Source organism: Equus przewalskii, chromosome 18 (genome assembly GCF_037783145.1).
Source record: "Equus przewalskii isolate Varuska chromosome 18, EquPr2, whole genome shotgun sequence".
Classification (NCBI taxonomy): domain Eukaryota; kingdom Metazoa; phylum Chordata; class Mammalia; order Perissodactyla; family Equidae; genus Equus; species Equus przewalskii.
The window spans coordinates 3,286,080-3,300,510 of record NC_091848.1 but is presented as its reverse complement, the minus strand read 5'-3'; the positions used below and the strand labels follow the sequence as shown (position 1 = coordinate 3,300,510).

General features: G+C 51.2%; 1 protein-coding gene and 1 long non-coding RNA gene across 2 annotated transcripts in view; one reads left to right on the top strand and one right to left on the bottom strand.

Moving 5' to 3' along the window:
* The window catches only part of LOC103562913 (uncharacterized), a 50,566-nt gene extending 41,095 nt beyond the window's left edge, over window positions 1–9,471 (bottom strand). The window contains exons 1-2 of the mRNA XM_070582942.1: window positions 9,384–9,471; window positions 8,086–8,464 (exon numbers count right to left, since the gene is read on the bottom strand). Coding sequence (XP_070439043.1) covers window positions 8,086–8,464; window positions 9,384–9,471 — 467 coding nt within the window. The remainder of the gene's footprint in view (window positions 1–8,085; window positions 8,465–9,383) is intronic.
* Window positions 9,472–9,624: 153 nt separating this feature from the next.
* Window positions 9,625–13,999, top strand: LOC139077080 (uncharacterized). The gene is made up of 4 exons (XR_011529292.1): window positions 9,625–10,736; window positions 12,064–12,132; window positions 12,832–13,058; window positions 13,459–13,999. It is a non-coding gene; the product is annotated as an uncharacterized lncRNA (long non-coding RNA).
* Window positions 14,000–14,431: the final 432 nt, after the last annotated feature.

Sequence of the window (14,431 nt, the reverse complement as noted above, 5' to 3'; positions counted from 1 at the left end):
TCCTTGGCATGGCACACAGGAACCGCCACCCCACCCCTTATCTCGCGCCCTGCACGCTCCCCCAGGGTGAATGATCTCCCATGTCCCAAGCACACTCTGCATATCACACACACACACGTGCACACACACACACACACCACTCTCTGCATCCTCCAGGGCCCCCCCGTGGCCTTGCAGGTCATGCACCCCAACTCTGGGTGCTCCACGGACAAGTACCATGATGCTGGGGTACCTCCTGGACTTGTACGTGCATGGAAGTGACAGCCCTGCTGCCCCCTTGATGCCCAAACATCTACTCATCCTTTAAAAACAGCATTTCTCAAAGTGCAGTCTGAGGACCATTAGAACCCTACAGGGGGCCCTCCAAAAGTTCTTCTGGGCCCCCTGAATCAGAAAATTCAATGAATACGTGAAAAAGCAGGAAGAAAACAACAATGGTGCTTGTACTTATGGGAGTTTAAGATCTTTATTTCTCATTTAATCATCCCAATAAGCCTATGAAGGCCATTTTAAAAATGCAGAGACTGAGGCTCAGAGACGTTAACTAACTTCCTTGGATCACACAGCTAACAAATAGAAAAGGAGCACACGAGCCTAGGCCATTACAACTTGGAAGCCCATGCACTTGCCTGGTACCATGTCTTCCCTCACTTTACACCGCTTCCCCCCTAAATCCCAATCATGGTAGTAAAAGTAAACTGAGGAAGAAAAGAGCAAAAGCAGCAGACCAACTGCTTGCCCTTTCTCTTCTCTTCCTCGCCCAAGGCTGTCAGGGACCCCCAGATTCTGCAAACCTCCTTGACTCAAGATTTTATACTGGTAAACTTTCCCATGTAGCTGGAATTTCCCAAGCTCCATGATTCTAGAGAATACATGTATTCTCATTTTCAGACCTAAATCCTCCTTTTTTTTTAATCCTAAACTCCCACAAAAGGTCAAGGGGCAGGGGTGAACCTAAAATTAGGAAATGCTTCAAGAAACCAAGAAAGGCTAAACTGTGGGTCCCAATGAAATGCATAAAAGAACAAGCCCAGAGGCCGGCCGAGTGGCACAGCGGTGAAGTGCGCACGTTCAGCTTCGGCAGCCCGGGGTTCACTGGTTTGGATCCCAGGTGCGGACATGGCACAGCTTGTCAAGCCATGTTGTGGCAGGTGTCCCACATATAAAGTAGAGGAAGATGGGCATGGATGTTAGCTCAGGGCCAGTCTTCCTCAGCAAAAAGAGGAGGATTGGCAGCAGATGTTAGCTCAGGGCTAATCCTCCTCAAAAAAAAAAAAGAACAAGCCCACCATTGTGTCCTTTTTCTCCAGCCGCGTGCCTTTTATAACGCAGTCACATGCCTTTCAATTTTAAAATAATTAGGAGAGCGTGTACTGAGAGTGAGCACTCACTGCACAACTACGTCGGCTGACACCCACTTCGGAGTCCTCAGTGACAAAGTCACATCCTCCTCTTCACTGGCACTTCCACCTGCCCTCTTCCACAGCTGTTTATCCCTATTTCCAGACATGTACACATCTGCTTAGATATTAAAACTTCTGCTAAAACCCAGAAAACCTTAGTGGAAAACTTTCATTTTCTTCATGAAGCAGATGAGCGAGTAGTATCCAAGACGAGCTTAGTCAAGCTGCAGGGTAGCCCACCAGCCCTCTGCCCCAGAGAAGCCCCATGTACAGCCAGGTGAGGAAACAGACCCCAGAGCCCCCACAGACCCTGGCCACTACATGGATGCAGCTCCCCACATTCCCTTCCTTTCTGCTCTTTCCATGTGGATTGCTATAAGGAAAACCACAGCGAGCCTGGGGAGACAGCACCGACTGCAAACGGTCACAGTGCATCTAGGCACTGGGGATGAGCAGAAAAGGGGCACGGACTTCACTTAAATGCATCTAATACTCCCAAAGTTCTGATCCGGACTCAATCATCATATCTGAGTATAATCTCAAGGCTGCCTCATGCCCACCAGCTCCCAGGCCCCACCTTATTGCGGGTTCCTCTCCCCCCATGGAGGGGAGCAAGCCCTGCTTCTTGGCACAGTAAAATCTCCAAGTTACTACGGGACTGAAAGAACAGGCTTCAGACCTCAAAGGGGTAATATTAAAGGAGGGTATGTATTACACGCTTGTCAAAAAATGTGGAATATATTAAAATAAGTGCAAATGAGTAAAACCAATTGTTGGAATTAAGTCATGGCTATAGTGAAATGAACCCCGAGAGCAAAACCAAATCCTCACGTAGGCAGAGTCTGCTAGAGGTTCCCAAGTTCTTTCAAAGCCACAGCACCCCAGCCCCTCACGGGACCTCTGCCAGAGGGAACAGGGACAGGCACCGCCATCTCACACGCAAGGGAGGACACAGCACTCAGCGGGGTAAAGTCGCTTGGCCAAGCCCATGCAGGGTGGTGAAAGGGCGGGCAGCACTAGAATCCAGAGACCCCGACCTTGAGGGAGCCCTTCTTCCAGCTCAGCACCTGGCCTGACTTTCAGCGGCATGGATGGGTGACACTGGGCATCCAAATGGTCTCACTCCACTCTGGCTCAATAAGTAATAATTCTCCAGGTCAAGATGTTAATAATTCTTAAAGTAAAAATAAAACCAATAAAAAATAAAGTAAAAAAATATATGACGCCGGCCCGGTAGCACAGGGTTAAGTTTGAATGTTCTGCTTCGGCGGCCCAGGGTTCACCGATTCAGATCCCTGGCGTGGACATGGCACCGCTTGGCACACCATGCTGTGGCAGGCATCCCACATATAAAGTAGAGGAAGATGGGCATGGATGTTAGCTCAGGGCCAGTCTTCATCAGCAAAGAGAGGAGGATTGGCAGCAGTTAGCTCAGGGCTAATCTTCCTCAAAAAAATAAAAAATAAAACAAAATAAAAAACATGTATGGATTATATTGTGGGGGAGGAAAATTTTACTTCTACCCTTCTTGGCTCTTCTGGCTGGTCTAAAAGTTAAATTGACATGAGACAGATTAACAGGAGAAAATGAAAGTTTAACAACATGTACACACGGGAGAGACCCAGGAAAACTGAGTAACTCGACAAAACAGCAGAAGCCACCACCTTAAATAGCATCTTCGGCTAAAGACAAAAGATGTTGGGGGTGGGGAGTCAGCTATGGGACGTGACCAGGAAAAGCAGATCACCAAGGGTGAGGCTGTTATGCGGGTTGAAGTCCTTGCCTTCTTCGTGGATAACAATTGCCAGAGATTTAGAGTCAGCCCCCTCCTCCTGGGACAGCTAGGGAGACACTCCTACAAACGGAGATCTCCCTTACAAATGTAAATGTATTTTATTTACAAAGGGTAACTTCTACTTGGTTTACAGAGCTCCTCCCACGTCTGCTCTTTCTTAAAAAATAAGCAGCCCAAAATAATGCTTATGCCAAAGAGCATTTTGGGGTGGCAAATTCTGCTCCCCCACAAGGTGCTGGGCACAAGTGAACAAAGCACTGGGTCTGTGCCCTCAAGAGCCCATCAGCCCGAGGGGAACGGCACCCAAGGCAGCACGGGCTTTGAGAGAGCTTGTCTAAGACTGCAGAGTCAAGGAGAGCTCCCTGGGCCAGCCATGAAGGACAGGCAGGAATGGGCCAGAGACGAAGGGGCACGGGGATCGTCTGAGGCAGGAAGGAGCTGACTAAGGTGCAGGAACGGGAGGAGAGCCAGTGTGGTGGGCAGACAGGCAGGAGACGAGGAGGGGCCCGGGGTGGAGAAACCTCGGCTCTGTAACCAAACTGATGGCAACCGCCAGGACACTGAGCAGTGACCGTCCCTCTGCCGTACCTCTGCAGTTCCACTCTGGCCAGGTTTGAAACTTGAGAGCACTGGAAGAGGTCAATCACGCAGTGTCCCAGAATCTGCTGTCTTCAACATCTTACAGGGGAGACTGCCTGATCCTGTGCAGCCCCCTGACAACCCGCAGGTTCTGACACTGCCTGCGTCAAGTCCAAGCATTTCCCTAAAGAAAATCTCAGTTGCCCAGGCCACCAAAGCTGCTCCAGAAGTTGCAGTACTAGACGAGAAATGCCTCTCAGGAGGCTAGGCAATTTTCAACCACAGTCCCAAGGAAACCGCCTTCATTCAGAATCGAGCTCTGGAAGCCAACAACACAACCCTCTAGTACCAGGCCCTGGGGGGGATCAGGGACTCAACAAGGGGCAGGTAGAGACAGGTGAGGGGTGGGAAAGGCGTGGGCACCCTGAATCACCAGCTTCCATGCCCGCAAGGAATACTTCCCAAGCCAGGCTGGTTGGCCATCATCACCCTGCTTCTTTTCCTCTAAGCAGCCCAAAGATCACCGCTCCAGTCAGCTCAGCCATGACAGAAGCCGTCCTACAGCTTTTTTCTTCTACCCTCCGGTCCCTGAATGAGTGCAGTCTCCAGTGCTGCTGAGGCACTTGGCGCTGGCACAGATGGGAGGCCCAGAGGGCTGGCTCTCCAGGCTGGCTCCTTCACCTACCCTTTTTCAGTTACGTTAGTGGCAAAAATAATGGTGAAATTGGTAGGTCTTTGGGCATCAAAAGGCTAAAGGATTCACTGCATCACTATTTGTGAGAAAGAAGACATGAGAAGAGCTGTATTAAAATACAGCCGGAGCAGCCATTTCAGAGGAATTGCCATACACGTCTTCTTATCTTCCAAACTGGACCAAACCGCCAATATTGCAAGAAGTCAGTAAAAACAAAGATACACAGTTTGTAAGGAGTGATGAAACTGGACTTTGCCAATGACCAAATAACTAACCAGTCTATGAAGTGGTCCTAGTCTCTCCTCATGTAGCACCAATGAATTGTTCTTAGAAACGTCTTACCCCACCCTCCTCCTCTTTTCCATAAAGATTCTGAGCCCCCTCGTGCAGTCAGGATACTATTTGGGTTTCTACTTGTATCTGTGCTCCTGAATCGCAATTCTTGATTCCAAATAAATGCTTTCCTTTTTGAACTGGTCTCTGTTTTTGTAGGTTGACATTTGTAACAGGCAAAAACTGCAAACAACTATCCCGTTCACCAAGAGTCGAATGAACACATGAGATACAGTGAGATAATGGAGTACCGTGGACCAGCAGAATGAAGGAACTGCTCAACACAACCACGTGGACAAAACCGCACAAACATAATGGTGCACAAAAGCAGCCAGACACAAAAGAGTTTATGGTATATGATCCCATTTTTATAAAGTTTACAAACAAGTGAAAGTAACACCCGGTTCCTTTGGTGAGGACGGATAGGACGGTAAGGAACATGAGGGGGCTTCCAGAGCACCATGTTCTATTTGTTGACCTGGGTGGTGGTTACATAAAATGTGTTCACTTTGTGATAACTCAATTAAGCTGTACACTTAAGCTGCTTGTGTTTTCTACATGACTGTACATACACACACACACACACACACACAGGAAGGGTTTTTAGCATCTCGGGAAAGGAAAAGTATTTAGGGCTTTAGCTTGTGGGCTACAGCTGTGAATGGAGAATGACCCTGGGTGGCAGGGGGACAAGGAGGAGAGTCTGATTGCAGTGGGGATAAGATCTAAAGGGCAGCTGTGGGGCGGCAGGAATTGGGGGAACAGTTTCAGGGCTTACTCCCTTCTTCCTTCTTGTAACTGTCAGTGAGTCTTTTGCATCCTGGACTCCAAAGGGAAGTGAGGCCGAGAGGGGAAAGTGCTGGAACTAGGCTGGCAGGGAGAAAGGAGCAGCTGGAGCACTTCCAGCAATGAGAGGACAAGGAGGGGAGAGACGGAGGAGAGAGAATGAAATCCTAAGTGCCCAGGGTGGGCAAGAAGGGGCGCGCACCTGGGCTGGGGATGGATGCGGTAGGAGGATTCCCACGACCCAGCCCAGGGGAAGCGTTCCCTTCTCGACTCCTTCCCCGAGCCAACAATGGCCGACACGCCCAGATTACTGGTTTCACTGCACTGCTCTGCCGTGCTTTGTTTACAGGTCAGTTGCCTCCGGCAACTAAAAGAGAAGCGGAAGCGTGAGTGAGTGGGTGTGTGTGCACGTCTGTGCGACGATGCCACATCTCCAGCATACAGTTCACACCGAAAAAAAATGTTCATTTGACAAATAAATAACAGAATATGGTAGTCAGACATAAAGGAGAGACACTACTCCTCAGTACTTAAAAAATCTGTAATAAACAGCTTAAAGAGCCAAAGCCATGGGCAGGGCTAAGTGTCAGAGGGCACACTGTGCAGCGACTCAGCAACAGCCGCTCAGTCTGTGCAGGTGACTGAGAACCGCCGGCGCCCTCTCCACACAGAAGGACACGGACTTGGCTGCCACACTGAAGTGTGAAGACGACACGTTAGCAACACTCTGCCCGAAGAGGCCAGAAAGCTCAGAGCCGGTGGACTAACAAGTTCCCACGGGAAGCGGTGGGGGGGCACCCACATCTTACTGTACGAGGAGGGCTGTGGTTCGGGGGCGGGGAAAGCAGAGAAGTTTAGTTAGCCCTGTTGGTGTAACTAACCGTGCTAGTTTCACATACTACATTTCAATTCACCTCCTCTCTTTATTGCTTTTGGTGGAGAAACTTGACTCGAAAAACTTCAGTCATAATCTGATTCGAAGCTGGCTTTAACAATCGTTCACAAGCACCGCTGCTGAGTGAACAGCTCTCCAGAAGTGTTCTTGATATTCCAAGCAGACTCAGTTCCGTCCCAGTGTGGTTTTTTTCGTGCTTCTAACCTCAAGAAATCAAACAGCAAAACCTCTCGGCACACAAACTCCGCTAGGCTGACTTCCTGATTGCAACAACGTTTGAAGGGGGGCGGGGGAGGGGGGTGAAAAGCCCTCCCTCCTCCTCGAGAGAAGCTGGGCCTGACGTTTACCAATCCAGGAAAAACTGAAGCTGCGAAACTTCTTCCTCTAGCTGTTCCCGCGGAAACTGTGTTTTGCAGCAGTGACTGTCCCAACAGTAAAATGCCAGCGGCCCGAACCTCTGCGGAGCGTTTCCGCGCTGCTTTGGGTGGACTTCCTGCGCGCACTCGCGCAATGAGATTCCCGAAAGGACAAGCTGCGGCCGCCCCGCGCGTCTCGTGCTGAAACGCCACACCCGGGCTGGAGCCCGCCGCTGCGGGGGACGTGGGGCCTCCGGAGAGCGCGACCGCGCACCACTACAGCATCCCAAAACGCGCTCCTAACACACTCCCGTGTAAAAAGCAGCTGTCTTTAAAGGTCTGTGGGACGTTGATGACAGAGGCACTGGCCGCCCTCACAGGAATAGCAGACACCCTTCAAGCAATGCTGATCTCGCGCCTTCTGCGCCCAAGACGTTCTTAGTGCCACATGGGCGGTGGGGGGCTGATGGGGGCGGGGGCCTCCACGCACCGGCGAAGGGCGGCATGAAGGGAACTAATCCTGCCCTCGACTCAAACAATTTGAAAGCTGAGTGGCCAAAGCGCCGACGCTGTTCAGAAAACTCCCGGGCACCCGCCAGGGCGACCTCCTCAGCCCCGCTCCGGGGTCAGAGGGCGCAGGGGCTGCGGAGAGCCGGAGCCCGAGGCTGGGGACAGATGAGGACACCAAAGGCCGGGCCTCGGCGGCGGGGAGGCACCCGCGGAGGCGGGAAGGGCCGAGTCTACCCGCGGAGAGCAAGGGGCTCCGCCGCGCGACCTGCCGTCGTCCGCGCCCGCGGGCCCCGCCGCCGCCAGGAGGACGAGGCCCATCCGGCCCACCTGCCGCCGCCCCCGGCCGGGCAGCGGGCGCCGGGGAAGCGCTGCAGGCCCCGCCTCCGGGCCTCCCGGGCTGCGCGCCGCCGCCTCCCGCGCGGGCACCTGCGCGCGCCCGAGGCGCCGCCTGCCCTCCCCAGGTGCGGCCCCGGGGCCCGGCGCGGGCACGGGGCACAGTCCGGGACGGGGCCGCATCGCCTCCCCACGCTCCGGGCCCCGCGCGGGCAGGCGCCGCCGCCGAAGGGCGCTTTGTTCGCGCGGCTGGCGCGGGGATGCCGGGGCGGGGGCAGTGGAGCTTTCGCCGCCGTCCGAGCCGGGGCCAGGGCAGAGCCTCCTCGCACGCGCGCGGGTAGGCCCAGCCGCCCCCACCCCGCTCTGCCCTTTCTCCTCCCCCGCCCCGCGGCTGCGCTCACCTGCTCCCCGCGACCCGCGCGCCGCAGCTCATGGTCGCCGGGCAGCTGGAGGGGGCGCCGCGCGCGCCCGGGCGGCAGCGGGAGGCGTGCGCGTGCGGAGCGCGGCCCTGCGCACCCGGAGGCGGCAGACGCTGCAGGCGGAGGGAAGAGGGCGAGCGCGAGCCAGCGGGGGAGGGGACTGGGCGGGAGGGGGCGCCGGGCGCGCCTCTGCAGCGGAGGCGGCCGGGGATCCCGTGAGGGAAACGCGCGCTCGCCGTCGGCCCCGCGCGTGCACACCGCCGTGCACACTCGCACACGTGCGCGAACTTGCGGCGCCGTGGCTGCTTGTCGGCGCCCTCTCCTGCAGGGCCTCGACTTATTGACACTACCGGCGAGGATTCTGTGAAGGAGTAGGGCTAGCGCCAGTCCGGAGGGGACGGAGAGCTCATGTCACCCTGGTTGGGCCTGGATACTCCTATATTTCGGCATTTTCACCGGGGACCTCGAGACACCACCCGAGGGGTTCCCAGATTCGCTTTTTAGGGTCTGTAAGCCCTCTGAAATTCTTTGCCAGATTTTGTTTCTAAATACAATGTCTGTAGTGAGGACCACAGCTTTCATCTGATTAAGCCGCTGTGTGACACCCCTTCCCCCGCCCCAAGCTGTAAGGCTGGATAGAGTAAACCAGTGGTTCCCGAACTGCTGCACATTAGGTCACCGAGGGGTTTTTAAATCTCGGTGCTCCTGAGTGGTATCCCAGACCAATTACATCCGTAGAGGGGACCCAGGCATCAGGATTTTTAAAGATCCAGGTGATTGCAATGTTCAGGAAATTGTCGGGAACGCTGCTTAGACTGTCGGTGCCTCGCTGTAGGTTTCCTTTCACTCCCTTCTTCAGCGTGATCCTTTGCTTGTGTGTTCCCCGAAGTGGGGGGTGTCACAGCATCTGGCCCAGGTGTAGCTTACAGTAGGGGCTCACTGCACGTTCACTGCAGGATGGACGTAAAAGCGGAGTCCAGGAGGGGTCCTCCAGCTTGCAGCCCCGTCTTTGCTGTTTCTGAGGTTCTCCACAGGCTGAAATACCCCTGACGTCACGGAATTGGCCTCAGGGAATGCCGGGTATTAAATGGGGAATAAAATGGTGATTGCAGTTTACAGAGAGACCTGTCGTCTAGATTCCTTAGAATGTCTCAGCCCAGAATGTCCCTGCCTGCCCCTGTTACTCACAGGTCTGATGCTGCAGCGTGGGTGCACACAGTAGAGCCATAGCCCTGTGGGTGGCACACCCGTGAGTCCGCCACTGTGACAGGATTCTTTACGTTCCGAGAAAGCTGACCTGGCGCTCCCGCTGGGCCTTGGGGTTGTGCTGTTGAACACCAACATCAGACAAGGCTCCTCTGTGACCATGATGGAGCAAGACAAGAGCAAGACCCCTCCGTGACCGTGTTTGAACAAAGAAAAAAGGTGAACTTTGTCTAAGCCACAAAATACAGCTATCCTGGCTAATAAGAGTGACAGTTGCTTCTTCACCAACTGTGGCCTTACTAGTGTGCCCTCTCTATGGATAAGACTTATGAAGATACATATTTATAGAATTACCCCTGCTTTCTCAAGGCCTCCCGAGTCGGCTAACAAAAGCCCTAGTCCTTTAATGTTTTCTAACACTCTCACTGAGACCTCTCCAGGGTTTCCCATGGTGTGCGTTTCCCTCACTGCAATGAGTAATAGACCCACCTTGTTTAACTCTAGGTGTATTCTTAGCAGTCTTTGGTGAAAGGGCATTAAAAATAAATTATCTTATTTAATCATTGCAATAAGAGCACTAGGTAGATATTACACCATCTTCACCTGTCAGCAACTGGAGTTCTTATAGATCATATGGCTCGAACTTGCACAGGGCCACCCAGCTGCCAATGGAGAGCCTGGGTGTGTGTTCACGTGGGTTTGGGGGAGCCAGGCTAGCATGCTGCTTACTCACATGAACTTTGGCTTCCAGATGAGCCTGAATTTCAACCCAAGCTCTGCCCTTGTCTAGCTATGGGAATTTGAGCAAGTCATTTAACTTTTCTCAACTTCACCTTCCTTGCAAAACAAAAAAAGTGGGTCTAGGAACTGGTATTTTTTTAATTGACGTGTAACATTATATTAGTTTCAGATGTACAATATAATGATTTGATATGTATTGTGAAATGATCACCACAATAAGTCTCGTTAACATCCATCACCTCACAGTTACAAATTATTTTTTCTTGTGATGAGAACTTTTAAGATCTACTCTCGGCAACTTTCAAATACACAATACAGTATTGTTAACTATAAGATAGGTACATTTTTTACAAGCTCCCCAGCTGGCCCAACCCAGCACCTGTTGGCAGACCCTGTTTTGGGAACTTCTGGCTCTATCTCACTTTCCCTCCCTCGCATTGGCTTCTCAACCGGTTGTGACATGGTCCCTGACCCGCTCCCCACTCTTGCTCGGGTCACCATTCCCGGCAGCTGCTGGATCTGAGGTGCTCTTTTCTGTATGCCGTTGACTCACTGGACTGCTCTCTCCTTCCTGAAATTCTTTTTTGACTTCCAGGAGGCCTTCATGGTGTGACAAGCACCTGAGGCCCATTAAGAACGAGGCTCTCGATCGAACAGCCTGGGAACCAAAGCCTGAAAGTAGCCATGTGAGTGGGCTTAGAAGCGGACCCTTTAGCCCCGTCAGTCTTTGCGTGGCTGCAGCCCTGGTGGACAGCTTGACGGCAGTTCCCTGGGAGACCTGAGCCACAGCCACCCAGCTTAGCCACGTCCAGATTCCTGCCCCACAAACTGTGAAATAATAAGTGTTTGTTGTTTTAAACTGCTAAATCTGGGGGTAATTTGTTTTGCAGCAATAAGTAATTAATACAAACAGGAAACAAGAGTCTATAGTTGATGCAGTAAAATCGCATCATTTGCCCTTTTTAGGTAAATTCAACCGTACCCGCTCTGCAGAAGAGGGAGACAGAACGACTTATGTGTTGACAGTTCTGCCTGCTATTCCGATACAATGCAATGAGGGCATGAAAGAGGGGAGTCTGGTTTCATCAGTCAGCCTCTGTCCCAGTGCTGGGCATCTCTCAGAGAGGAGAAAGTTTTGATGTTGCCTGGGCTGCTCATATTTTTAAATATCCATGTTTTGTACAAAGTGGGAAAAATGAGGCTAATTCGCTGCTGTGGGTTCTATATGTAATGTAGTCAAAATGGTGCTTGAAATCCCTTAACTCCTCAGGACCTGAGCCCAGGATTCCTCCGAACCAAGAATGGTACTGACTGACCTTAGACCAGCGTAGGAGGGGCAGCCCTGGGACCCTTCCTTCAAAGGGCTGTACCGTGGCCTGCCTCCAATCGCAGTTCCCAGGGGTGAGGGGTCAGCCCCCAGGGATGCGCCCTTCCGGATCCTGTGCCTCCCCCCAACTTCTAGACCAAGCTTAGGGGTTGAGAGACCCCAATTCCCTGTCCAAATGGCCCTGAGCCCACTTCCAGGGCCTACATGAGCCCCTTCCCCAAGTCCGGCTTTCCATGGGTGGAACATACCGCCAGAGTGCACACTCCAGAGCAAGGAGAGAGCAAGGGGTAGCTGTTTATAGGGATGCAGATGGGGCTTGTGTATGGGGGCTGAGTGGTCACACATGTGCACAAAGCCTGTCGCCACACGGACAGAGCCAGCTGTGGAAAACGAGAGAGGTGGCTGTGGGCCCGAGCCAGCTCTCCCCAGACTGCCTCACACTGGGGCCGGACTCCAAGAACCCTAACTTGACCAGGCCTTCCACATCATTTTACAGGAATATCAGTCAAGGCAGGAAGACAGAATGTATTTCCTTTAACAGTGTGTTAGCACGATTCGTAACTTTTAAGTATTTAGCTATGTTACATGTGGGCATCCACTTGTTCTCTAGCCCAGCGTCCTGCAAATGACCAGTCAGTCTTAGCCAAGAACTAACTTCTTGGTCCTTATTTTATTTTACTTTTTAGTTTTGGCCTCTCTTCGCCTGAGGGAGTGGAAGACAAGGCACTGTTTGAATGGGAGAGGAGGGCAATAGGGTAAAGTGATGATTTTTCCATCTCCTTCTCCTTGGATTTAAATATATTTGTTTATTATTTTGCCCGACACATTTGATGGGGCGTTGTCTCTCTCAGGCCCAGCTGGGGCTTGTTCTTGGGACTCTCTGCCAGTCAAGCCCTTGCTTGTATTTTTGAGTTATGGTTATTGTTTAATCTTTCTCTGGGGCAATTGCTTATCTCAGTTGGGAGTGTCCCTTCCAGACCATTTTCCCCACATCTTCATATATATTATAAAAAGCACTGTGTGTGTGTGTTTGCCTCGAAAATTGTATGATATATATGCTATTCTTCAATTTGTTTTTAGTCTGCAATATATCTCAAAGGTTCATCAATAGCAAATTTTGCTGTTTACGTATTTAATGCTATTCCATTTATAAAGCACTTAAATTGCCTCATTTTGATACTAAATATACTATACGAAATATATATGTGAGTCATGCATGTTTTCAGATTAAAAATGTAAGTTTATTTATTTAATTTTGGAGAACGAATGTTAGTGGAGAGAACTTGAAGAGAACGTATTTCCTGAAGACATCTTGGAGAATTCCTTAAAGACTGCAGTATCGGAGTGAGAATTGCTTATCTAAGCTGTGAATGAGAGAAGACCAGCCATTTTCTGATTTAAATGTGGCAAAGACTGCTCACTTCTCCCCCATGTTTGTTTTCTGTGTGTTGCAGACTCTCATCTTCTGTATCAGGCCTGGAAAGGCAGACGTGGCCGAGAAATCACCACCAGGAGGTTCCCTGGACGAACACATGAGCCAATGGAACTCTGTAGTTACGTGTTCAGGCAGCTCTTGGTTTTCTCCCTAAAGACCATTTGGTGTATTCTCTTGGCTTCTGAGCTCCCTCGGAGCTGGCGGTGTTTGTCTTCTACAACAAGGGCATTCCATTTCTTGTTTAAGGTACTTTTCGTGGCATCCTAGGGCCTGCTATGCATATGCTTCTCCAACTGACAACACATGTGATCTTCCAGGTTCCACAGAGAAAGGGCGGTGTGGCCCAATGGTCTCCTGCCGATCAGAGCTCACCAGGGTGTACATGCATACCGTGAAACACACCACCACTGACAACAGGAATCTTTGTCCAGAACTGACAGATTCCTAGCATTGAAGCTAAATCATTTATCTAGAAGAATCTTTAGCTAACTGTTATGGACTAAATGTTTCTGTCCTCCCAAAATTCCTCTGTTGAGCCCCAAACCCCCCAGTGTGATGGTATTAGATGGGAGGCCTTTAGGAGGTAGTTAGGTTTAGATGAGGTCATGAGGGTGGGGCCTCCAAAACGGGATTCATGTCCTTACAGGAAGAGAAAGAGATCCCAGAGCTCTCTCTCCATCATTTGAGGAAATAGCAAGAAGGCAGCCGTTTGCAAGGCAAGAAAAGGGCCCTCACTAAGAGCCAAATCTGCCGGGACCTCGCTCTCGGACTCCTCGGCCTCCAGAACTGTGAGAAGACAAATGTCTGTTGTGTAAGCCCCCAGTCTGTGGCATTTTGTTATGGCAGCCTAAGTGACTGAGACACTAGTCCCCAGGCTTCTGCTGTTGGCAGATGTTACCATCATTTGGGGAGGACTACTCTGCTCCTGCCTTTATCTAGCAGAGCATTGTCTCTTTGCCTCAGCTGCTGAAAGAGACAGGGCATGTGTGAGGAGGGGTTCCAGGAAAGTAAGTTTAGCCAGGAGGTTATCATTCTTCCCTCCCGACCCCTCCACCCCGCTCTAATCGTGCCCCTCAGGGGGATTCCAAGTGAGACACAGCACTGTCTCCAGTCAACTCCAGGGCTGTTGCAGAATAATAAAATATTGCTCAATAAAATTGTAACTCACTTTAATTTTAAAAATTAAATATCATTTGCGTTTTTTTCCAGAAGACAACAGAATAATTATAGTTACAGAAAAATTGGAAAATTCCTTTTTGTGTGTTTTGGTATTATTTTATGTATAAACTTCTGCCTCCCAATTTTTGATGATAGAACCTGTAAGTATCAGTTAGGGTGTTAGTTTGAGCTGAAAACAAAAGTAGGAAAGCCTTGCTACGTAAAGTGGGGTCTGCAGGCCAGCAGCATCAGCATCACCTGGGAGCTTGTAGAATGCAGCATCTCAAGCACACCCACACCGACTGAGTACCAATCTACAATTTAACACAACTTCCTCGTGATCTGTAGGCACACTTACAATTTGAGAGGCACTGATTTAAAAGATTCTGGGTAGGGGCTGGCCCTGTGGCGCAGTGGTTAAGTGTGCACGTTCCGCTTCGGTGGCCCGGGGTTTGCTGGTT